Raw genomic sequence first — 25,223 nt, 5'->3', positions numbered from 1 at the left:
GGCCCAGGGCACACAGGACTGGATGGAGTGAGGGTTTCTATACAGCAGAGTGTCTTGGTCTCGGCATCACTGACACCTTGGGCCAGATGAGTCTTGGCTGTGGGTGGAGTGTCTGCCCTGTGCATTGTAGCATCTTTAACACTATCTCTGGCTTCTATCCTTTAGAAGCTGGTCGTGCACCACCCCTCCAGCTGTGACAACCAAAAATACCTCCAGACATTGTTAACTGTTCCCCGGGGGGCAGCTGAGAAGCACTGCTCCATGGGCGAGAAGGCAGGAGGGTTAGACTAGGGACAGCACAGGACTCCGCCCTCCCAAGGTGCAAATGCGGTAGCCTTCTGGGCAAGCAGAGGGTGGTTAACCGGTAACTAAGCAAGATGATTGGTGGGACCAATCTTCTTCAGTGCTGCTTCTTCGTTATCATCATGATCATTCATTCATTCACTCAACAACTACCTCCGCAGCGCCTACCACGTGACAGCACCGTGCTGGGTGCTGGGAATACAGCATCTTCCTTAACACTCCCAACCACTCCATGGAGCAACTGAGGCCAAGTGCCCCAGCTCACACAGCAAGAGAGGGACAGAGCTGGGATTCCACGCAGGCCTGTCTGACCTGGTCTATGCACCTGCCCTGCCCTCAGGAATCAGCTCAGCAAAGTCCCTCAGCAAGCATCTCAGGCAGAGGCAGAGAAGGGAGCCTTGGGTGGGGAGGCTCTTTTTTACTTCATGGCCCTGATCTTATTGAAGAAGCTGTTTCAGTCAGCATTGTGGAGAGGGAAAGGGCCTGAGGGTCAGAAGACTTGAGTTCAAACCCCAGCTCTGCCATTTAGTGACCCTGGAAGCTATGTCTAAGAACGCAGTGACTCTCAGTCTTGGCGGCACATGAGAATCTAGTGCCTGGGTCCCACTCAGACCAACTGAATGAGAACCCCTTTGGTGGTGGGGGGGGCAAGCTTCCCCATTGGTTGTCATGCACAGTGGGGCTGAGAACTGGGGCTGTGGATGTCCCTCTCCCCAAGCCCCCAGTAAGGTCCTTGGCATTTAACACTAGGGTCAGTACAGGGCCTGGTACATAGGTACCTATTTACAGAATGACAAAGAATGAATGAATGAGGCCTATTTAGGCCTCAATTTTCTCAGCTGTAAAATGGGCACAATACTGCCTAACTCCTGGAGGCTACTGTGAGGAAAGAATATGATGAGGGACAGTTAGCCTTTCTGTCACGCTAGTCAATGTGGTAACCTCTAAACCAAATCTCCCTTTCTTCTGCCTATTTTCCTCCATGGCCCTTTTCAGCTTCTAACACCTTGTATTTTTACTGTTTCTGTTGACTTCTCTCCCCACAAGACTGCGGGCCCTGAGGGAAAAGGGCTTTTTGTCCATTTATTCAGCTCAGTGTCTGACACACAACAGGCATTCAATCCCTTCTGTTGAATACATGAATGACTAGGGTTACTGGTGTCCCTCTGAGGTGCAAAATTCAAGGAGCAGAGGGGATGCTGCCCTCCCCCTCACCCACTGATGTTCCTTCTCCCTCAAGGCTCCCAACGTGAGATGATGCAGAAAAACCACCCCACAGGATCAGGGCAAAGTGGCTACTGTTGTCACCAAAGACGCTTGTGGGAGGAGAGACTGCTGATAAACAGTGACAATTCCAGGCATGGCCGCTCACCGCATTGGTCCTTCTCCCTGACCCCTACCGTTGGTCAGCGGTCCCTGCCTTAGGACCTGAGCTCCCCCATGCTCTGTCCACCATCCTCTGTGAGCAGGTGACACTGGCCTGCCATAATCAAACCCCTCTGTGTTTGCCTAGGCTGGGGCCAGAGGGACTCAGTACAAGTGGCTTTGCCAAATGATACTCTTAATTTAGAAAAGATGTCTCTCCCTGCTCAGGTGAGCTGGTTCCTTTGGGCTGGGGGCTCTGGGCCTCCCTAGACATCTGCTGAGAGCAAGAAGGCCTGGAACCCCAGGCAGGAGCCAGTTTAGTCTGTTTTTCCATCTCCTGCTTCCTCTGCTAGACTCCTACCCCCATGCAGAACGAGACCACCACTGGCTGCTTTATGAGCCGGGACTGGAAGGAGACTTTCCACTCACACCTCATCCATCAGAAAGTGCTGGAGCCCAGAGGGGAAGTGAGTGGGGAGAGGGAGTCCCTCTGCGTCCCTTGAGCCAGAAAAGACCAATTTCCCCAGCTCACAGACTGCCTGTTTGGCTCTGGCCACAGAGGGTGGAGGAGAAGGGGAGGGGTTGGGGAGGAACATGATGCTCCAAGTCCCTGTGTGCTACAGGACCCTTAGAGCATGGACAGGATGGAGCCAGGAGATACCAAGCTGTCCAGATGAGAACCAGATGGCTTAGAGAGAGGGTAGCTGTGGCCAAAGCTGGGAGCCAGGGTGGAAGCTTAAGACGTGGCCCTAGGCTGAAGTATCTACTGGAAAACTCAACAGCAATGGAAGGTTTTCCTGCAAAAAGCAAATGACCGTTGGCCTGCACGGTCCTCTCCGTTTCCCAAACACCTACTATGCACAGGCCCTGGGCTAGGCTTAGCAGGGAGAGTGACAAACCAGATCTACACGTACTGGTTGGTGAGGCTGGACTTGGGGCTAAAAATAACTCAGCTAAGATGGCCTAAGAGGTCCTTGAGCAGAATGGAGGCACTTGGCCTGAAGGCAGGGGTTCCAGGAGGGCTTCCTGAAATAGGCGCTACTAGAGTTGAATCTGAAGGATGGGGTGCCCTGGCTGGGAAGCTGGAGAGGAATCCAGGGGCACTGGAAGCCAGAGACCCACCATCTAGAAAAGTGGCAGACCTTCCCCCAAAAGCAACTAGAGGGGTAACTCCCCCAGCATGACTGAAGCAGGGATGGGAGTGGGGATGGAATGACAACAGCTTACAATGTATAGAGAAGGCATTGCTTTTATAGAGCATTTCTCTGCAGTGTAACAGGGAGGGATGAATATTAGACCCAGAGAGGTTACTGATTTGCCTCAGGTCACACAGCAAGGAAATGGTGGAGCTGGGAGTAGAACCAGATTTACCTCTCTCAAACTCTATGCTCCAGGTCTCCCTCTGGGTTTACAGCCCCAGGGGGCTCAGGGAGGAGGGTGACGGTCTCCATCCCAGGTTGGAGGGGGCTGAGACTCAGAGAGGGGACGCATAGGCCCAGGTCACGTGGCCGGTGGGAGGTGGAGCTGGGCTCATGGGGGCTCCCCTGGCTCTGACAATACGCCTTCCACCACCAGGAGTGCCCCCTAGGATGGCCTCCCTGGAGCAACTGGCCCCAGAGAGGAAGGACAGCAAACCAGAGCCACTTCTTGTCACATCTCCTTAGCCATGGTAAGGGGACCTCCTCCAGGCCAAGGTGCTTCCCGCCCCCAGGCAAGCACAGACACTTGGAAACGTGTCTCCCCTCCTGCCATCGTCCCTGTGCCCCAGGGAGCTGGGCCGGGGCAGGGGAGAGGAGGGCAGGCAAGCGGGCAGCACGTAGCGTTCCTGCCTGAAGAACCTGCTTGCTAGGAAGCCCACCAGGCAAGGCAAAGCATTGACAACAAGGTGTACCTTTCGTCCAAGAGGTCCTGGATTCCCCGAAAGCCCAGGCAAGCCCATGTCGCCCTGAAAAACACGGACAAGGGGATGAGGTGGGGGAACGGAAGCTGACACTCCTTAAATTTAAAGAGTGACCTCCCAAGGCCAGCCGGTTGTTTGCAGACAGGATTCCTGGAGGCCTAGAGGCCTAAGAGGAGACTCTGAGCAGGGGTGAGGGCAGCCAAGTGGGTGGGGTATCCAGCCCCCTCATCACTTAACTCAGCCGCTCCATTTGATCTTGCCTCCGGCAAGCCACCCGCCTCTGGGGCCTCTGTTTTCTCATCGGCAAGCTGGGCCCATCCGCCTGGCTTATGAGCTTCCAGTGAGTAGCAGGTGGGATGTTTCCACCCAGTAAGAGTTTGCTGAGTGAGAAAACTTCCCATGAAAACATGAGGGGACGAGCCACTTGTGTCTTGGAGAAGTCGACAGGCACTGTCCCCTCCAAGTCCCCCTGCACAGGAGGCTGGGCTGAGAAGCAGTGTTCCTGCCTGTCAGGAGGGCTCTTGGGTTGTGTCCAGAAGGAAACAAGACGGTCTCGAGGATTCCTCCCATGATATGGATGTCTGGGACAGAGAACAACCTTAACTGGAGTTCTGGGTTCTCCTGCCCTGGCCTGTCCTGCGCTCCCTCCAGGCCCCTATGGGGTGGGGACTTCAGGGATGGGTCAAATCCTTTGGCCTAAGTATTCTCTCTTCCATGGGAGAACCTTCTGGTTTCGGCCCTGAGTCTCAGGCCCATTCCCTTCCCACGTCCTGAAAATCCACAGACCTGTCTGCTCAAACTAACAACCTCAGAGGGGACTTTGAATGTCTGTTGGAAGCTTCCTGGGCATGTTGCTACCAAGAAGCTTCTGGATGCCGAGGGTCACCTAGCAGGCCCTGCAGAAAGCCACTCAGAGCATTAGGCAAAAGGACATTCACCAAAGGTGTGTCCACAGGCAACATCTTTTGTCGGGCTTCCTGGTTGCACGCCGAAGGCAGAAGTGAATGGCTTTGGGTTTGGTGTAGGGAAAGCTGAAAGGCTTTAAGGAGAAAACAGACCCCGTCCTTTTCTACTTCCCATCTCCTGCCTTTGTCACGCATTGGCCTCTGTCGGGAGGGTTCACTCCAGAGCACAGCGGTTTCCCTACTGTCCACCCCGCAACGTCCCTGAGCGCTGGGGTCCCTGGAAACCTACCTTTGCCCCATCGTAGGCCTTGCCTGGTGAGAGCCCCGGGTCCCCTTTCTGTCCCTGAAACAAAAACAATTCCACTTTGGCCACTGAGTCGTCTAAAGAGGCTGTCTCCCCACCAACTCTGCTCAAATCCCTGTTCCCTAATCAGATGCCCTCCCACCCACCCCGCTCACACTCCTCCACAGGGTCTTCTCCAATCCCATTACTCCCCTGCACCAACACCTTCCGTACATCCCCACCTCGTCTGATGACAAAGTCCTACTCCTCCTTTGGTGTCCCAAGTCTTCCATCACCTGGTCCCAGCCATCCTGTCCAGACTTGGCTCTCCTTCCACCAGCCCCACCTACAGATGGGGTCCCTCTGCCCATCCCCTGACCATAGTCCTTCCTCGGCCAGGCCCTGCCTCAGGCAGTCACCCCCAACAAGAAGACCACTCCCCAGTCATCATTAGCCAAACCATAAACTTTCTCAAGATACAGCTTGACTATGTCCTCCCCAACCAAACTGTAGATGCCTGGGCCCCCCATACAGGTGACATGTTCCCCTGGGGCTCACACAGAGGCAGGCCTGATTCTTTTTGTTTTTCCTGTCTCCTAATGCTCTCACCTCACCATCTCTAATTGCCTAGGGCCAGTACCCTAACAGCCACTCCTCTGTGTACAGCCCTTCACAAATCCCTCACCTCACTAGGTTCCCAGAATAACCTGATGAAGTGGGCAAGGGAAGTGTTATTACCCCATAACACATTCAGGGAAACTGAGGCCAAGAGGAGGAAAGGGACTGTCCAGGGCCCCAAGTTGAGGCACTGGCAGAGCTGAGATAAGGACTCTGAATTTGTGACTCATAGCTCTGTGTCCTGGGACATCCTGGGACCCGACAAGTTCAAATAGGCAGTGAACAGAGGAGAAACCGGCAAGCAGTGGGTCCCCGGTCAGAGACAAGCACTCATTGTGCCGAGCATATGGGAGCATCCCCATCACAAGGATCTGGACCCCTGAGAGCACGTGCTCAGGAAAGGACCCGCCAGCCACGTCTCTTCCAGGGCTCAAGAGGGCTCCCGGCTGTGCCAGGCTTTTTGGCCCAACTTGATCAAATTACTCAGGAGACAGTCCTTTGGAAAGTCAGTCCCCCTGATGTCACCTTCCAAGAACCTCTGACCCTTGTCCCTCACCCTCACCCCCAAGCTCCCTCTCCAAGCTGAGTACTGAGTCAGAAGTCCTGGGGAGAAGAGACAGACTCACAGTAGGACCACAGGTAAGTCACTTCTCTCTCTGAGCCTCGGTTTCTCACCTTTATCACGGGGACTGCACAGCATGTGTACCTGTGCGCGCATGCGCGAGCGCATGCGCACGCGCACACACACACACATGCACACATACCCACTGGCATCCCAGATTCATGGCAAAGAGCCAGTGAGTTAATGCGACACGTGGGAGGGGTGGTTTGGCCAACTTTAATAAGTTCCCATTTGGTTCTTTTCTTCCTCAGGACTCAGACCCTCCAAATCTTGACTCAGACACTCTCCACAAGAAATCACTGCATTCCAAGCAGGACAGAGCCTTAAAGAGGGAGGGGCGCCTTTCACTGCCCACCTACCGAGCGCCCAGAGCTGGCCAGGCCCACTCAACACAGCGCCTCGTTAGTCCTCTTACACCCACCTGTTGCGCCGCAGGACCAAGGCCAGGCTCAGGGAGGCCAAGTCACAGCCTGGGGTGGCACGTAGGTAAAAGGTGTCAGGTCTTACTAAGTCCAAGCCCCTGGTCTATCTGACTCCAGAGCACTTGTTTATGAATGGGAAGCCTGGATGCTTCTCCCACACGACCTCCGGCTGCCCCAGGCTATAAGCCATTCCCTCCTTGCTAGGACCCCAGTTCTCTGTCCACCTGGGCCCCTCCAGGTCACCTCTGCAGGACCTGCCTCTAGGATCTACTACCTCCCACCTCAGCTGCCCCTCACCGACACTCTCCCACCCTCGGCTGCTCACAAGCCCCGTTCCAATGCCTTTTATGTCCATGTGCAAGGCCAGGCCCAGGGCTACCCAGGATTCCAATGGCCAAAAAAGGACAGCAGCTTCTCCCCGCCCCACCCTTGCCCACCTCAGTCTGCAGCCAACAGAGGAGCTGGGCTTAAAATGCTTTCATGGTGGGCCTTCATGCATCCTGTTCTGTCATTTTACAAAAGGGGAAACTGAGACCCAGAGTCTGTATCTGGGGCATTTTAGTTCCTATGGACTTCTCTCTGCATTCTCAGCAGCCAGCACAGTGTTTGGGATGTAATCCCTGCCCGGGTACAATATCAACAAACACACGTACTCACTGAACATCTACTGAGAGCCACGTCTCGCAATGCGCACAGAGGATACCACAGTGGGATCAAGACACAGCTCGTGCCTGTAGGGCCCTCTAAAGGGAGTCGCCAGAGACTGGTAATGATAATCTGCACTAGCATTTACTGAGTTTTCTTCTAAGCCCTTGACACATAAAGCTATGAGGTAGCAATGATCACTATCCCCATTTCACAGATGAGGAAACTAAGGCATAGAGACGGTGAGTTATTTGTCCAAAGTTATACAAGTGGGATTTAGACTCAGGAAGTCCACTTCTGGAGCCCCAGGTCTTTACATTTCAATACACTGCAGATGAAAAACAATGACCCAGTGATACGTAGAGTATGAGAGGAAGTCAGGGAGAACTTGACCTAGACTGAGAGTGAATCCCTGAAGGGAGTTACAGCCAAGTTAAGGCTGGAGAAAGACAAGGTGGGAGCCAGATGAAGTTTGGGCTCCAAGGATGCTCAAGACATCCTTAGTCAGCTAAAGGTGTGCCTTCTGGGATGAAGAAGACTCTCTGTCTTCCCAACCAGACTCCTGCAAATTTTCCAGTAAGAGATATGAGGAATATATAAGGTCTAATTAGTTGTTTACACCTTGGTGAGGTCATGAGAACCTGGCTGCCAGACTCAGCTCTTTAGTCAATAACTCTGTGTGACCTTGAGCAACGCCCCTTTCCCTCTCTGTGTATGGAACAGTAGACTTTGGACTAGTTAACAGAGCCTTGCAGAACTAGAAGATGGTTGAGAAGCTATATCTTAATAAATACTACAAATACAACGGGAATAGAGATTATGAGCTTCTTTCCTGCAGGTGGGTTGGGAGGTGGAGAGAATAGAAGGCTTTGGGCGATGAGGACTTGAGAAGGGCTCAGACAAAGAAGGAACAAACCACAAAGGACTGAAAAATTCTGGGCCAGAAGTCCCCTGTGTAAGTTATCTCTTGCAAGATAATAAGATTCTGAGGACCTAGCACAGGGCTTGGCCCAGAAGAGGCATCATAAAAATACTTCTCAAATGAGCAAATGATTAAATGGAGTCTCAAGAGACAGCTCTTGGGCTGGGATTAGGTCAGATCTGGCCCCAGCCCTGGAAGGTTCTCTGAAGATTCACTATGCTTCTCACCATCACCATTACTATTTCATGTGTTTAGAAGTTCTGGCCACGGCAATAAGGCAGGAAAAACAAATAAGATCTAACCTTTGAGGAAAGTGAGACAAAAATATGTCCTTTTTTTGCAAACATTATGCGTGCCTCTCTAGAAAATCCAGGAGAAGTAACTGAAATACTGTTAGAACTAATAAAATAATTCAGTAAAGGGCTTGGTTATAAAATAAACACAAAAAGTACAAATATACAAAGTGAATAGTTCTTTTCAATAGCTGAAAGCCAGCTATAAAATATAATGGGGAAAATATTCCATTCATAACAGGAACAAAAATATAAAATTTCTAAGAACAAACTTAGTAACAAATGTGCAGAGTTTATGCAATAAAAACTCTAGTAGTTTATTATTAGATGTTTTAAAAACTCAACCAAATGGGAAGATATGCCATGGTTTTAGACAGGAAAACAGTATTTTAAAGATGATAATTCTTCATAAATTAATAAACATATTTAATACAATTCCAAGAAAAACTCCAAGAGAGTTTTTAAAGGAAATTATTAAGATAGGCATAAAGTTCATCTGACAGATTAAATAGCCAGAACTATTTTTTAAAAGTGGAGGAGGGAGACACACAGTATAAAGATAAAAAATGTCATAAAAAAGCATTTTACTAGCATAAAAATATACAAACAGAGCAATGAAACATATTTGAATGGCCTGAAATAGACCCTGGTCTATCATATAATAGTCAGTGAAGGAAAAGTTATTTAATAAATGGTCAACTATTGGGGGGAAAATAAAGTTATACCTCATACCCATCCCATGAAGATTAATTCCAGATGGTTTAAAATTTTAAGAGTACAAATGATATTATGACATGACTAGGAATATAAATAAATATCGATCTTGTCTTAGTATGGGAAAGAAATGTCTAAGTATAAAAAAAAAACCCATACATCTTACATATGGTAGAGTTCTCTCCAATCTGACATGTTATTAAGTTCCTAATAAGTGTTAGCTATTATTGTTAGTTAAAAAAAAAAAGGTAACACTTCCATTTGTGAAAATTATCATGAATACTCTTAATAGGCAAACAGTAAACTTAAAGATATTTGTAAGGTAGATGAAGCCTTAGTAAGCCTAAATATATAAACACAAATAATTTTTACAAATCAAGAACACACCAGAAATTAACACAACATTCTAAACTGATTATACTTCAATTAAAAAAAATCAATAACAAAAGACAACCCCCCAAAATGAACAAATTCATATATGGTGAAATGTGAATAGAAAACAAATGTAAGAAAAACATTCTTCTCATAGATGATCGATGCAACGAAGTGAATTGAGAGCAATAATGAATGATCTTTTTCAAACATCCTCCTCTAATGCTAGCAGTGGCATGGATCAATTCAATCTTTCCAAAAGGCAATTGTTAATAAAATAACAGCTGAACACTTACGCAAGGCATATTTAAATTATTCATACACATGTATGTATACATGTATATATATATATGTGTGTGTGTGTGTGTATGCATGTATGTATCTTGATTAATATATATTGCTTAATCCACAGAGAAAGGCTAAAGAGCTATGGAACTGAATTCCCCTGCGGCTAAAACTGGAGTCAGGCAGTAGAGGGTTCGAATGTTATCTCTGCCACTTATCAGAAATAGGCAAGTTACTTAGCCACTTTGGACCTTAGTTTTCTCATCTGTAAAATGGGAGTGTTAACATCTGCCCTGCAAAGTACATAAAGCTCTTGGCCAGTCCCTGGCCCAGAGGCTGCTCAAAATACCATCAATGCCTGTCACTGGGCAGGGCCACTACAGGAAGCCTTCTTTCTTCTTGATACTTTACAGACTTTTCCACATTTTCTTTAAGGAGCATGTCCTATCTCAGTCATCAGAGAAAGGGGGAAGGTAGGCTGGGGCCTGAGGCCCAAGAGTACTGTCTAAGGGCTGACTCCACCTCAGCTTCTACCAGCTCTGCCAGCAGTCACCTGGGTCACTAAGCACGGCCCCTCCTGCCTGCCCATCCTTCCCAGGTACCCGAGGGCCCATGGTCATCCTGGGTAATTCATTGCAAACTATGCAGGCCAGAGAAGGGATGCGGTGGCCAGCTGCCAGGTGCCCTGTGGCCCAGGGTAGGCACGGGTGGAGCCCCACCCACCTCTGGCCCAGAGCTGCTTACCCCCACCTCAGCCCTGAATCCCGTCTGACTTCACCTGGTCCAGCATCAGCAACCCGACTGGGGCAGCTCGAGGTCTCCTCACTGGCCACCCCTCACCCTGCTGAACATCAACTAAGCTTCTTAAAACGCTCGAGTGGCCTTCGCAAACTCCACCTGATCATGTCATGTCTGCTGAAAACCTCTTGTCTTCCTGCTGCTCTTTGGATAAAGTCCAAAAGTCTTGTCACACCCACCAGGCCTGCTGCCCTCCCCAGCCTCCTCCTGCCCCTTGTCCTGGTCATCTGCACTTCAGACCTTGGTTCAACCTTCCCACCCTCCAGGAAGGCGGGTCTCACCTCCCAGACCAGACCAATTGCCATTTTGTGGGGTCTCCGAGCACAGGTACCTCTCACGTGGAGCCTTTTCCATGGTGTGATCAGCTTTTTTTCCACAAGGGCAGGGACCATACCTGTCTGTGCCCATTGCACATGCCAACAGCTGACCACTTGCCACAGGCCAGCACTGCTCTGAGTAACTAACTCAGTTACACCTCATGACAACCTGAGAGGGCAGCTACTCTTATTATCCCATTTTCCAGATGAGGAGACTGAGACATGGGAAGTTCACATAATGTGCTCACAGTCACAGAACTGGGAGGTGACAGAGCTGGGATGTGTACTTCGACCATTTGGCTGCAGTCTGTGCTCGTAACCACTGCGCTCTCCTGCAGCTACAACCATGGTCGGTTGGACACATGACTCAATGCTGGGCCTCCACAGGCAGCTAATGCCATCCTCCCAGGATTCTGGCCTCTGCTTCATTCTCAACGCCCTTGATCCTGACTCCCTGCGGGAGCTGAGGAACCCTCTTCTTGATGGATCTGAACATGGGAGGTATGGGTATGTGGTGCATGGGGAAAGCCTTGGGCTCTGGAGGAGGCAGGTGAGAGTGAAGCCTGGCTCTGGCCTGTACCAGCTCTGGAGCCCTGACGAGTGTCTTCTGGCCGGCAAACCCCAGGACAAGAAACACAGCCCCGCCACTGCTGGTCACTGCAAGTCATTGGCCCTTTGGGTCTTCACTCCCCTGGGACAGCGGGATGAAGTTTCTCACCCTTGCTCTGTCTCCTCTTTTTGGTTTCTCAGTCCACCGGTCTCTCCCATCCTTAGTCTGGCAGGGGGATTCTCAACTCAGAAGGCCAAAAGCTCCCATGGGCTCAATAAATATGGTGCAGGATGACCTCACAGGGACCCACCCAGACAAAGGGCAGGATCCCTGCCACCACAGCAGGCCCTGCCTGTTTGTCTAATTTTGCCAACAACAGCACATAGTAGGTGCTCAATAAATGTTTGTTGACTGAAGGAAGACGAATGGATGGGTGGCCCCAGATGTGGTTCTAGAAGCCAACGCCATGCGGAAAAGGAGGAGCCAGCACAGGGCTTGGAGGAGGCCAGCCCTACAGTCCCACCAGGTCACCTCCCAGGCCCCCAAAGGATCTGGTAAACAGTGAGAACCCTCTCCCCAGAATTACACCCATTCCTGCAGATCCACAACATTCTCTTCCAGTCTCAGCTAAGTCAGGAATTCCAACCGGAAGAGCCTCTCTTTAACCCTGTCCTGGCCATGCCACAGATGAAGAGCATCCCGGGGCCCAAGCCCAGCTGACCGGGGCCACCCATCCAACTGACCTGTCCTGGGTCTACCTCTGCTCCCCGTCTAGCCTCCCAGCCAAGTGTCCAGGCAAAGGGCATGACTTTTCCCCTTGGCATTTTATACAAGTTCTAATTCAGGTGTATTTTCTGGAGCTCACACCCTTCTTTGTTTACACAGGAGCAAGCTGGAAGCCTGTCCATGAGGCCCTGAGTCCACAGGTCCCAGCCCTGTGGGGCAGCGGGGGGACTCACCTGCTCGGTCTGAGCCTCCCTCCCCACACCCAAAGTTGTTCCTTAAAATGGAGGGGAAAGCAGCTGGCAGGTCCTCGTCCTGCCTCTGCACATCTGCTGGCAGGATGGGAGTGGGCTACAGGCCAGACTAGGGCTGAGGCCCTGCCGCATGGGGCCAGCATGGCCTGGGGAGAAGCTGATGGCGCATCTGCTGCCACAGAAGCCTGGGGTCAAGTCTGGGAGCGGGAGGGAGCGGGAAAGACCAGGCAGGCCCAGAGCAGGCTAAGAAGGACGTGTTCCTGAGCAAACCAGGCAATCAAAGCAGCTGCTGACCCTCAGCATCTTGATGTAGCCACGGCCTGGGAGACCTGGGGCCTCTGCAAAGTGGAAGTCTCCAAAGAGCTCCCCTTTCTCTGCCTGACCCATGGGGGCTGGTCTCACTGCCAGTTCCGAGCAGTGTCTTAATCTGCCTGAGCCTTTGTTTCCCCATCTGTAAATGGGCGCAGTATCTCCACCATCTCATTAGGTCTTTGTCTAGGAATCAAACTGGACAGGCTGCATGAAGTGCATCCAGAGCACCAAGCACACAGTAAGGGTCCAATATTATCATCTGTGTGTGTGTCTTGTTAAAACCCAGGGTACCTCCAGGCAGCTGCTGGCCCCCGAGCCTGAGGCCTCTGTGCTTGCCCTCTAAGGAAGGACCCCGCCCAGCCCTGGCCATAGTCACACACCTACAGGGGCTGAGGCGAGGCTCTCCTGCAGCTCTGCACAAGGGCTCTGCGCCAGCGCTCGGGTGCCATATTGTCACACATCCAGGGTGGCCTGTGCACCTTTGTCCCAAACTTCCAGACAAACCGGCAGGTGGAGGAGCTCTGCTCCAGCAGTCAGGACTGGCCTTTGGAGGATGCTCAGCTGTCAATCACTGCATGAGCTGGGGCTACGAGACCTTTGTCACTGGGTTAGCAAAGAAGGACCTTGGGCTTGGGCCAACCAAAGCCCAGCGGTGCTCTTCACCTGGTGACCCCACGGTTGACAGGCTGGGTGGCCTCTGTGCCCTTCCTGGCCTCCCCACACTCTCTGGCACAGTTGCTGTGCTCTTGGCTTCCCTGACCCTGCGTCTTCCTTCCCCTCCTCCTATTTCTCCAGCCATTCATCGAGACTTCTCCCAGTAACCTGCATACGGCTGGCCCCTCAGAGTGCTTCTCACTCCACGCACCGCCCTGGACAGCTCTGTTCTCTGGCGGCGCTCCAGGGCTGGAGTCCTCACACTCATCCGAGCACCAGTCACTCGGGTTTCTGGTCTCATCTAAAGTCCAGAGGTGGCATCTCTGTGCTGGCCACCTCCCAAGGCTCTATCTCCAGCTCAGAGCCTTCCTGAGTTTCAGAATGCCCATGAATCAGTTCCGCCTGGCTGTGTTACAGGCTCCCAGAGGCAGCACTGTCTTATTCCTTCTACTGGGTTCCTTGGTTTGGTCACCTAGACTAACACCAGGGAGTCACCATCTCTCTCCTCTCATCCATCCCTGACTCCTCTCTGCCTCATCTCCACATTGTCAAGGCACCCACTTCCCCTCCTCCCACAACACGATGCGGGTTTGTATCATCCCAGGTCCTCCTGACTGCTCTGGTCCCCACCCTGAGTCCATCTTCCACACGGCATCCAAGGATCTTTCTCAAGTGTGATCTTTCCGTGTTCCTCTCCACCTCAAAACTTGACATGCCTCCCCAGGGTGTGTCTTATGACCCCTCTTCCTGCTCCCTTTGAGGGCCCTAGTTTCCAGCTGCCCTTCTCCCCCCAACCCCTCCCCACCAGAAGCTAAACTCCTAACTCCTCACTGGGAGGCACTCAGGGAGTGCTTGTGGCCCAAATATGCATCCTCCACAGTGACCCTGAGGCCCTCCCACCAAGAGCTTCAAGGAAAGGAAGTTCCTCAAACACAGCCCTAACCCCAGCATCCACTCCATGGACCCTCGTCCAGATCCCACAGCAAATACTCACTTTGGCCCCAGGTGGACCAGGGAGGCCTGGATTTCCATAAGGCCCAGGAGGACCCTGAAATGGAAGAGAAAAAAAGAAATGAGAGAAAAATTCCACTCCCTAGAGCAGGGCCCGGCACTTCCTTCCTCCGGCTGTGTCTTCTCCACTAGCCGAGTTTCAGCAGCAGTGTGGCCACGGCAGCCTGCTTTCAGAGAGGCTCCTTCGATGCCCAGCCCCACACTAAACACTCTCCGTGCATTATCTCCTTTTATCCTATTGACCCACAAGGTAGGAGCTACCGTGATTCCTATTTTGAAGATGAGGAAGTGATGCCAGAGAGGTTTATACCATTCTCAGGTCACCCAGCTGCTAAGGGACAAAGCTAGATCTCAACCTCAGATGTGTGGCTTCAGAGCACAAGCCCTTAACCTCTGAATTTTACCACCTTTCCACACTCTCTCCCCCTTGCCCCATGAGCCCCTTCCACACTTGCTTCCTCGGGCTCAAAGCACACTTAGCTTCCCTGCACTGCGTCTGGTACTTCGTCTCCGCATCACCTTTGCCATGCTGTTCCATCATTTTGCATGCCTTTCCTGTCCATCCCCTCCAGCTGAAATCCACCCCATCCTTCAAGGTCTGGCTTTAATGCCACTTCCTCCAGGGAGCCTTCTGGGACTCCTCCTGCTTAAGGGAAGCTCTCCACCATTTAGACCCCAACTGGACTTTGTGTAAGCCTATGGATTTGCGAGCTCAGTCAAGGGAGCTCTCGGCCTCCTCTGAACAAAGGTGTATCTCTCCTGTGGCCACAGCACACAGTCAGAGCTCTCCCTTAGATTCCTACATGCTCTGAGCTTACAGGGTCCCCCAGAGACCATGAAGCAGCTCGGAAGACTGAACCCAGAGAGTCAAAAGCCTTGGCCAAAGTCACACAGCAGCGTAGTGGCCAAGCCAGGGCCGGGACCCAGTTTGTTGGTTTCAAGTCCAAGGTTTATTCACAGCGCTGGATTTTCCCAGACCATATTCAAATCTCCCTTACAACAGCTGGGGCCTTATGTCCACTTTCTCCACAAGGGCCCTGGGCTAGAGTCCTGCAGCCCAGTAACATAAACAAAATCCTAAGAGTCAAGTACTTTCTAAGGGTCTTTGTCCAGTAGGAATACTCTGAGGCATTGGGGGTGGAGACAGGCATCTCGAGGGTACCCCAGCCTCTAGACACACTGCCCTCGTCCCTGGCCCCATTTGACTCATCTGGTTGTGTATGAATTTGCTTCCTTCCTCCCTCTTCGAGGCCAACTTCCCAGCTGCAGCCTGTCACATTCCGCCCGAAGCACCTCCCTCTTCCTCGATGCCTGAACTAGGACCCTCCCTTTCTCCAGCCACATCCAGAAAGACCAGTGTTCAGAAGCTCACTCAGCCCGGGGGATTTATAATGGTGTCATGGATGACCTCCAAAATAATCAGCCCTCCAGCCCCTTCCCAACAAGTCACCAAACACTGTCTCCTCGCCCTTAGATGCAACCTCGTTCCAGTTCTGAGCCTTCCCTGTCTCCAGCCTCAGTCTCCCCATCTGTTCCATGAATACCTGGGACTCATGGTCTCTAAGGAATCTGGAAGACTTCAGAGCTTCACCCCAGCCTGGGCTCCTGGGATCTAACCTCAGAGCTCAGCCTGAATTGTACGAGGGTGTTTGAGGAGGGGACCCTCACGTCAAGTGCCCCAGAACCAGGCGTGGACCGTGCCAGGCGAGGTCAAGAGTGACCACCTCTCCCCATTGGTGCCCCTAGCTGCCCCAAAGATGGAGGGCTGGAGAATCTGCAGCGTGTAAAGGTGGGGGCTTCCTGCTTTCCCGCCCCCATCTCCCCACCCTCTCCAGCCACTGCCTTGCAGAGAAACGAATCACATAGTTGACTGGGAGCCAAGCAGACCAAGTCTACAAATGCTACAGCCCAAAAAGCCAAATGGAGGGAGGGCCTAGGGATTCCCCAGCGTCCCTCGATGGGCCAGGGGACTATGGGGTGGCAGAAAGGGACAAGCCATAGAGCTTTGGGTGACCTCAGGTAAGGCCCTGCCCCTCCCTGAACCCCAGAGCCACTATCTGTACAGAGGAACTGGGATTGTTTAATCCTAGCATTGTATATCTTTGGAATTTTGTGATCTATGGAATTTCCAATCCAGAAACAAGGTGATGGGTGGGTGGTGGGGAGGGAGGGCACACAGAGAGCCTGAGAAGGATGTCAGTAGAGTCATTCCCTCACTTGTGGAATTTCAGAGCTGGGAGGAACTTGGAAATGCCTTACCATGATCCCATGTTTTATAGATACAGAAACTGAGGCCCAGAGTAGGGAAGGGACTTGCCTAAGGTCACACAGCTTACTCACGGAAATGTTCTCAACTCCCAGACTAGAACCTGTCAGCAACAATTTGCCCAGCACCTTTTGCATGCAGGGTACTCTGCTAGGCATTGGGTAAGAAAAATAAAGTTGACAGGGCCTGTTTCTGGCCCAGAGGGGCTCAGCTGAGTAGATGGAAAAATTAGTACAACAGATGGTTTAAGATCACGGGCTCCGGAGTCAGACTGGGTTCAACCCTGGCTCTGGCATTTACTCTATATTTCACTTTATCCAAAATAACTGAACTTTTCTGAGCCTCAGTTTCCTCACTTGTAAAATGGGGATAATATTGGAACCTAGTTCTCAGGATGGCTGGGAAGATGGGATGAAATCACACATATGCCACACAGGTGACAGAGTTCAGCTGTCAATGTGAGCTTTTACGAAGGGATCCATCCTATCCAGAGGGGCAGTTAACTGCCGTGGGAGTTCTAAGAAAGAGTTCTAAGAAGGGGGTGATCATCAGAAAAGGAGGCAGCATTTGATTTGCACCACGGATGGAAGAGGAGTTTGCAAAGGAATGCAAGCCTGGTTGAGGGGACAGCCCAAAGGTGCAGGGGCTGGGGGCTCAGGAGGAGCTTGGAGGCATGGGCAGACTGCAGGGGTCTGGAATACTAGGTCCAAGGGCCTCATCCTGGCCCCAAGCTACAAGGCCCCTTGGCCAGCAGGGTCCATGATACCTTCCTTCGTGATCCCAGCCTCTGGGCAAGTGCTCCATGGAGACTCTGAAGCCAGAAGGAAATGCTACTCAGACAGCAGATTCCAGAGCCCTGGGCCCAGGGAGCAGAGGGCCAGGTCTGGAGGGAACTAGGGCTCGAGTAATTGCATAACCAGAACCATCCGCTGGGCTCAGAGCTAAAAATATGCCCCAGGCAGCTATCTCTGCCAGGGCCTCGCCAGGCACCCAGCGTGGGAAAGGCTGATTCAGCCTGGGCACAGATGCCAGGCGCCATGGGTCTGAGCCCTCTTGGGAAAAGGACAGATTTCCCTTCAAAAGGACTCCCAAGAGTCCCAGTATCAAATGGTTAAGAGCCTGGTTCCAGTCCTGGCTCTTCCATTTCCTAGTTGTTTGGTTTTCTCATCCCTACAGTGAGAGTGATCACATTGGATCACACTGGATCACACTGGAGAGGGGATGAAATAAGGCTGCGTTAGGTGACATGCCAGGTGTAACACACAGGAACTGTTTTTCACTCCGAGGTTCAGGCTCGCTCCTTTCAGCCACTGCAGCCCAGCCAAGCCATCCTCCAGCCTCTAGTTGGTCCTCCCAGCGTGGGGAGCTCAGCCCATCCCTGGCATGGCTCGTCCAGTTGCCTGTGTTAGCATCTCTACCCCAGGTTGGCCCAGCAGAGATGGGAAGATGGACACAAGGGTCATGCTCTCCCAAGTCAGCTTTTTGCCCTGGACAAACACCAAAGCCCATCAGCTGAGGGGTTATGGTCTGAGAAACCCCTTCTCCACTCCAGGCTGCTACCCGAAGGTGATACCCACAATGGACAGCTGAGGCCCTGCAAGAGGTCCTCGCTATCCCATGCCACATCTAGCCACGCAGTGCCCCCTAAGAGCCCTATGTCCACTCTAACGGGCCAACTGGAAAACGGGTGTCGGGCAGCACAAAGACACACAGCAAAGCTGGGACTTCAGGGGCAGGTGGTTACAGGCCAAAGAGCCAATCAGAACTGAAAGGACAGTGTGTAACTACTTACCCGAGGACCCCGTGCACCAGGGGGTCCAGGGAGCCCAGGCAACCCAGGGGGACCCTGAAAAAAAGGCAAGAAGAAAGCATCAGTGCCAAGTGACAGGAGAGAATAGTCAAGCAGTCATTCAACAAACCTATCTAGATCTCTGGACATGGAAATCCCCAGTTGAGAAGAGGATCCCTGAGGTCCCCGCTTGAGGAACTCACACTCTTTGGGGCTTTTAGGCCTTTGCAGCTGCTATTTCTTGGTCTTTGAAGTTTTCATCTTTTATTATTCAGCTAACTTAGGGTGTCACTTTCCCCAGGAAGCCTTCCCTGATCCCTCTCCCAAGTTGGGCCAAGGCCCCTCTTTTCCTCTGCTTCAAGGCTACTGTATTTTATTTGGGGAATTGTCTGCCTAGAAGCCTGCCTCTCCCGCTAGACTACAATCTCCTCAAAGGAACTAATGGGATATGAGTCATCTCTCTCTCCCCAAGGCTCAGCCAAATGTTTGATAAAATAAAACAGCAAGAGACCTCAGAGTTCAGCCAAGTTCTCTGCAGAGCTTGAGCAGAGAAGGGACTTCTCCAAGGTCACACCAAGCTTCTCTGCATCGCAAAGAGGCTGGATAGCATAAAGGGTGTAAGCAAAGGCTTTTGCATCAAACGGGCCTGGGTTCAAACTCCAGTGCTGCACCTATTAGCTGGGTTTGGGCAAGTTCCTTAACCAGCCTGTGCCTATCACGTGGGGCAATAATACCCTCCTCATAGGATTATCGAGGATGACTGGAATGAGGATGGTAAACATTTAATACAGTGCCTGGTATACAATCGTCACTCAAATGTTCCATCTATTTCAGCAGTCACAGCCAGGTCCAGTCTTCATCACCACTCCCTGAGAACCTGAAACAGTCCTCTGACTTGTCTCCCTACCTCCACCCTCTCCCCTCTTCAGTCTTCCTTCACGCAGCCTGATTCATATTCCCAAGGCATTCTCCTGCTCAACAACATTCAATGGCTCCCCATTTCCCAGGTAAGTCCTAACTCTGCAGCATGGCATTCAGGGAGTACCTGCTTGGCCTCCCCTCTCTTCCCCTCCCATAGGAAGACAGGCAGCCGAGCAGACTTACTAAACCACAGGCTGACCTTTGTTTAAATCTTGGTCCTACCACTTAATAACTGCAGACATGGTGCAAGGATTCTTTGCAGCTCCCCCTACCATATCTACTGTCCCATCTACCCCAAGGAGTAGATGAGGATTGACTAAATGCCTGATGTAAAGAACTGAACACAGAGCCTTCAAAGGAAGCCAGGCTTCTGAGGATGTGTGAGGCCCGGGGAATTCATTTGTTTCAAATAACCATCAACGAGATTCCAGGTTTCCTGCCCAGAGTTAAAATCGGTGTTGAAAACCCAGTACGATTTGGCTGGTAATTAATCCAGATCTCACGCTGGGCAGCCTCGGTTCACAGTTCTGGCCTGTGAACACCACGTGCTTGCTCGTCCATGAATAAAAATCTGAAGAGAGATCCAGACAGGCAGATATGGGTACCAAGGCCCTGGGGTCACTGAAAAGAGCCCCGGGTGGAGGGAGGGGAGCTACTGCGTGACCTCAGGCAAGTCCTGGCCACCTCTGAGCCTCCGGGTACCTCTGGCCAAACTGGCAGCAAACAACGTTCCTTCCATCCAGAGCCCAGGAGCTGGGTGGACAGTTTCTAGTCTTGTATGTACCTCTGCAGGCCTGAGATTCAGGGCCAGTCTACGCCCCACTCCCTCCTGGGGAGCAGTAGAGGACAGTACAAGGCAGGGGCCTGGGTTCACACTGGGCACCCCTCCTTACTGGCTGTGTGGCTTTGGGCAAGCTACCTGTAGTCTCCAAGGTTCATGTGAAATGAGGCTGTAATGGCACCTAACTGACAGATAATCTATAAAAAGTGCTAATCCTGGTGCCTGGCACAGTTCACGCCCAGAGAGTTAGTGCCGTTTCTGTTAAGCAAGCTGCTGGAATCTCCCCAACTCAAAATTTTAAGCCACATTCCTCAGCATCTGTTTTGGGGGAAAGCAAAAGATTTCCTTTCCTAGAAGTCCCTCCTTGCCCCTGTTTTTCCAGGTGACCTAGAATCAAAGGGAAATGGGGGAGGGGGGTGCGCTAAGGCCAAGCATTACCGTATATTGTTATCATGACGGAGCCCTTTTCAGATGAGAAACCACAGAGCCGCTCAGAGAGGCAAAGTGATTTGCTCAAGGCCACACAGCTAACAGGCAGAGCCTGGCTTCAACCCAGGACCATTTGATTTGTTCTCCTACCCTGGGCAGCTTCCACACAGGCCATGTTGGCCAGGTGTGTTCTGACTAGGTGTGTAACCTTGAGAAAGCCCTCTCCCCTGTGTGGGCATCTGTGAAATGAGCATCCCAGAGCCTTCCCGACACTGGCATTTCCTGCATTTCTGGATGGTGGTGATTTCCTCTTCCACGTTATCCGGTGGGAAGGGAAAGGTGAGATCACACCCATCTCCCAGAGTAGAGGGCCAAGGCCCAGGAGGGCTCCAGGGAGGGACAGTCTCTGTGGGGTATAGCTCCCTCCTGGACCCTGGGAGGGCCGCCGCTGCGGAGGCCTGGACACACCTCTTGGCAATTCTCCTGCCCCAGAAACGGGGGCATCCAGCCTGGAGTCTGACCTCATCCTAGACATCTGCAGAGCAGACTCTAAGTGCCAGTCAGGACCTGCGGCCCGGCCCGGTGATGTCAGTCCATAGCCGGACTCCTTGACACGGCAGCCCAGCCCCCAGCTGCGGGCCCAACGCCGTCCCTCCTCTACCACCCTCGCCAGCCGGGCCTGCCCGGCCGCCCAGCCACTGCCCCAGGTCTGACCTTCCCACACTCAGTGGGGCCGGGCGCCCCCTGCCCCTCTCTCCTGATCCGAGACCCTGCCTGTTCTCCATGCAATGGAAAAATGCTGCCATTTCTTTCCAGGGCCTGCAGCCTGAGCGGGTGACTCCGGGATGATTCACGAGGCTGGGGTGGGATTTTTCCACTCCACGCTGCAAACAACGGGGCCTCTGAGAGGGCCGGGAGCTGAGGGGGAGGAAAGCAGGGGCCGCAGGCCTGTCTGGGGGAGGTGGACGAGGCCTGGGCTCGGGGCTCAGGCAAGTAGAGCCGTGGAAACAACCAAGCAGCCACCCTGGGCTTCCCCCAAGGGTCCTGGCCTCCGACAGCCAGGCCTAGGGGAACCCCATCCCACAGAACAAGTCTACCCTTGTGTCCAGCTGCAACAGCCCGCCAGCCAAGCCTTGCAGAAGGAAATAAGTCCTGGCTGGCATGATCCCTGGCAGCAAGCAAGGAGAGGTTTTGCAGGCCTGGGATCTGGGAGACCTGAGTCCAGTCCCGAGTGTGCTGCTAACAGCCGGGTGACCCTGAGCGGGGGGAGGCAGGGGACCTCAAAAGGCCCTCCCATCTCTGCTCACCATTATTCCCAAGATTAGCCCACAGAGTGCTGAGCTTTCCCCAGTCTCTGTCCTAGACAGGGGCCTACTTGGACAGGGCTTCTCAGTGAGGCCTCGAACAAATCATTTCCTCTCCCTGTGCCTTCGGGCCTCAGTTTGCCCAGCTGTAAAATGGGAATGCCCATCTTCCAAGATAATGTGTATGTGTGCTGGTTATTGTCCATTTGCTCCCCAGATCCATTCTCTGCCCTGGGGAGCTGATCTCTACAGGCTGCACCGCCAAGCTTCCTTGCTCTCTGCTTGCAGCTGAGTTTGGTCAATGGGAGACCCCAGCAAGAAACTGCAGAGTAGAAGGAGAGGGTGCGCGGAGTATTTCTCTCCCTGCTCCCTCCTTGCTGTGCTATAGTTTGGCCTCAGCTCCCATCAGAGACCTCTGTTCATGTTTTAACACTCACTGGGTTCTGGCAACACCTTCCCCTCCCCTTGTACCTTCAGGTTGTACCCCCTGTGCTTTACCAGCCCCTGTTGATTCATTTGATGATGCCCACACCTCTGTAAATGGTCCCTTCCTGAAACTCCCCTCAAGTACTCTGTTCCCTGCCTGGAGCCACAGGATAGCACAAAGCATGGCACACAATAGGAGCTCAAAACCAATATGCCAGACACCCCTCCATTCTCCTGGGTTCCTGATGATACCAGTGTAAGGGATAAATTTCTCAAAATCTCCCTGACTCCTAATTGCCAACAGCATGAAGGCCCTTCTGGTTCTGTTAAGGTAACAATGCCCCCACTTCAACCATCAGTATATCAATACTCAGTGACAACAATCCACTGGGACCCAGATTCTAATGCTTCATCTCAGACAGCCCAGACAACCCTGGAAAAGTAAGTGGTGCCATACCCTCACTTTACAGAGACGAAAACTGAGGCTCAGAGAGGTTAAGTGACTTGCCAAAGGTCACACAGCACCCAGCACCTAGAAGGCACTCATTCAACATTTGTTGAAAGAATGAAAGGATGGCTGGATAAGGGAATGGTTCAAACCCAGGTGATTCCAAATTCAAAGTCTGTGCTTTTGCACTCCATGTGCCTCCTTACCCCACCAGCAGCAGAGATCTGTGTAACCTCAGAAAGCCTGGCCTGGGTGTCAGGACAACCTGTTTTTTGTAAGGATCAAATTCCTCCATTCATCTCACAGATAGTCATGGAGCATCTGCTACAGGCCAGGCGCTCAGCCGGGACTCCCAGAGGTGACGCTTGGAAAAAGTGCAAGGGTGTGCAAATGCCAGTGCCTGATCATGAATAAATAAGGCCTTGACTCGCCTCCTCCTGGGCGTGGGGCTTCTGTGCAGCTTCTGTGCAGCCTCTGTGAACCGCAGCCTCCCCGCCCCTACTCACCCAGGGCCAAGCTCAGCTTTTCCATGCTCCCCCCGCTCCCAGGGCTCCCACAGAGTTCCCTCGCTCAGTGGCTACAACTCCTGGCAGGCCTGGGCCCAGAGCTCTGCCTCCGCCAGGCTGTCTCGTGCCCCTCAAGAACCATGCAGAACCGGTTAGGCACAGGCGCTGTGCGAAAACCCTCTCAGGCGCTGAAAGGTCCCACAGTCATTTCTACCAAGGGAGCTCTTCCAACGCAGGGTCACAGAGGGGAGACCGCCCCAGGGAGAGATTTTAAGTCCTCCAAATCACCCAGCAAATCTAGAACTCCAAGGTGGCCTTGGAGATCACTCAACTGGCTTCCTCACAGGAGGTGGGAGCTATTATTATCTTATATTCTGCAAAAACTGAGGCTTAGAGTGGGTCAGGGCCACAGAGCTAGTAAGGAGTGGAGCCAGGATTCAAACCCAGACTGGGGACAACTAAGCCCCGTGCCCCGGGCAGCACAGATTCCTGCTCTGTTCAGATTAGCTCCTGAATGCATACGAGGGTTCGGGAAGAGGATAACAGAATAGAAGGGACTTGAGCTCTTGTCATTGCTGCTCAAAGATGCCACTTCAATTAATAATTCCCAGTATCTGGTCAAATCTAAATGACCAGTTTGCCATCTGCCACAGACTGGACAAAGCTTCGAGAAGCTTCTTGATTCTTACTGGAGTGAGACTAGGTTCTGAGCTGGGGAGAGGGTGGGATTATGGGATAGCGTGGGACAAGAGGCAGGACAGCAATTGGGCAGATAAGTGTCTTTCCTCTTGCCCTCATTTGTTCAGGCCAGGAGGAGCAGGAAGAACCGTGGTCCTTGCTGAAGTCAGGGACCTGCAGTCACAGCCCAGCTCCTCCTGGAAGAACATGCTGGATGCCCTTGGCCAAGTCTGTCGGTCCAACCGCAGGCCTCTCATTTGTAAAGCCGGGGTTAGCACACATATCCTACCCTCCTGGACCAATTTGCATGAGGTCCTAAAGGGAGGTGACATGCATGTGGAAGTAGCTCATAAACGTGACAGGTATAGAAACAGAAGATTCTTTAGACACTGAGCTCTCCATTTGAGATCAAGGACAGGGCCTCCCACATCTCTGAAACCCCCAGTCTCTCAGGCCTGAGTCCTAGGGTCTCAGAGTGGACACTCACGGGGGTGGGATGGAATGTGCTGATCTTGGAGTCGGGAACTGGGGTGTAAACTTCAGCTCTGCCTCCTACGTGCTATGTGGCCTCTCAGCAAGTCCTGGCCCTTTCTGGGCACAGTCTCCAGACTCCTCACCTGCCCAGTGATGAGGGTTGAACTGAATGATCCCTAAGCATCCATCCACTGAACAGGTCAACTCCAGCACCTTCTTAGAGTGGGGGTAAATCCAAGACCAGATCTGGCAGGAGGCCTCACCTCCTACTGACCCACATCACCAAACCCCAGGAAGAAAGTACAAAGCTCAGGCATCGGACAGGCCCAGAGGTAGATTCTACACCCTGAAAACCTGCTCCTGCTCCAGCTCTGCTGGCCTAGCACAGCCTCCCTCTCTCTCCACATAGCACACAGCCTTGGGGGACAGGGTTGGCCTCATTCACTCGGCAGGGTGGAGACCCTAAATTCCACCACCCTGTCCGGGGGGGACAATTCACCCCCTTTAGACCTTACGGCCAGTGAGTCCAGCATCCACGCATCTTGGGAAGCTGAGGTGTCACAGGCCAAAGGTACCTGATGCCTGAGTAGGGTCGGGCAGCCTGGAGGGCTGAAGAGTCTCTCCTGCTCTCCTTGGCTCCCCACTCCCTACCCTGCCAATTTCAGAACACAGGGCTTGAGCAGAATGTTGACATAATTGCAAAGCAATGCATACAATTTCCATAAGTTCTACAATATGGTTATAATAAAAACGGGCTCTCGATCCCCTTGGAGACAGACTGAATAAATATTATTCCTAATGATTATTAAAACTCATTAAGTGTGTTTGTAAGGCCTGGGAATTCCCAGCATCTGCCACTGTCTCCACATTGTGGGGAGCCTGGTGGGAGATCCCACCCCAGGAAGGAGGAACCCGCACAGTGGTCATCTCCAA

The 25,223-nt window shown here is 52.4% G+C and overlaps 1 protein-coding gene across 5 annotated transcripts in view; it reads right to left on the bottom strand.

Annotated features, from left to right (window-relative positions):
* Positions 1 to 25,223, bottom strand: part of COL27A1 (collagen type XXVII alpha 1 chain) — a 143,763-nt gene that overhangs the window by 103,486 nt on the left and 15,054 nt on the right. For 4 of the 5 annotated variants that reach the window (XR_012506525.1, XM_074362071.1, XM_074362070.1 and 1 more), the window contains exons 4-7: positions 18,327 to 18,380; positions 14,252 to 14,305; positions 4,763 to 4,816; positions 3,560 to 3,613 (exon numbers count right to left, since the gene is read on the bottom strand). Coding sequence is in view for 4 of the 5 variants with exons in the window: in XM_074362071.1 (XP_074218172.1) it covers positions 3,560 to 3,613; positions 4,763 to 4,816; positions 14,252 to 14,305; positions 18,327 to 18,380 (216 nt within the window). In the remaining variant the exon portion in view is untranslated. The remainder of the gene's footprint in view (positions 1 to 3,559; positions 3,614 to 4,762; positions 4,817 to 14,251; positions 14,306 to 18,326; positions 18,381 to 25,223) is intronic. The other variant, XM_074362072.1, reaches the window with a different exon arrangement.

The sequence above is a fragment of the Camelus bactrianus genome, chromosome 4 (genome assembly GCF_048773025.1).
Source record: "Camelus bactrianus isolate YW-2024 breed Bactrian camel chromosome 4, ASM4877302v1, whole genome shotgun sequence".
NCBI classification, from domain to species: Eukaryota; Metazoa; Chordata; class Mammalia; order Artiodactyla; family Camelidae; genus Camelus; species Camelus bactrianus.
Note: the sequence above shows the minus strand (reverse complement) of the source record. Positions and strands in the feature narration are given on the sequence as shown.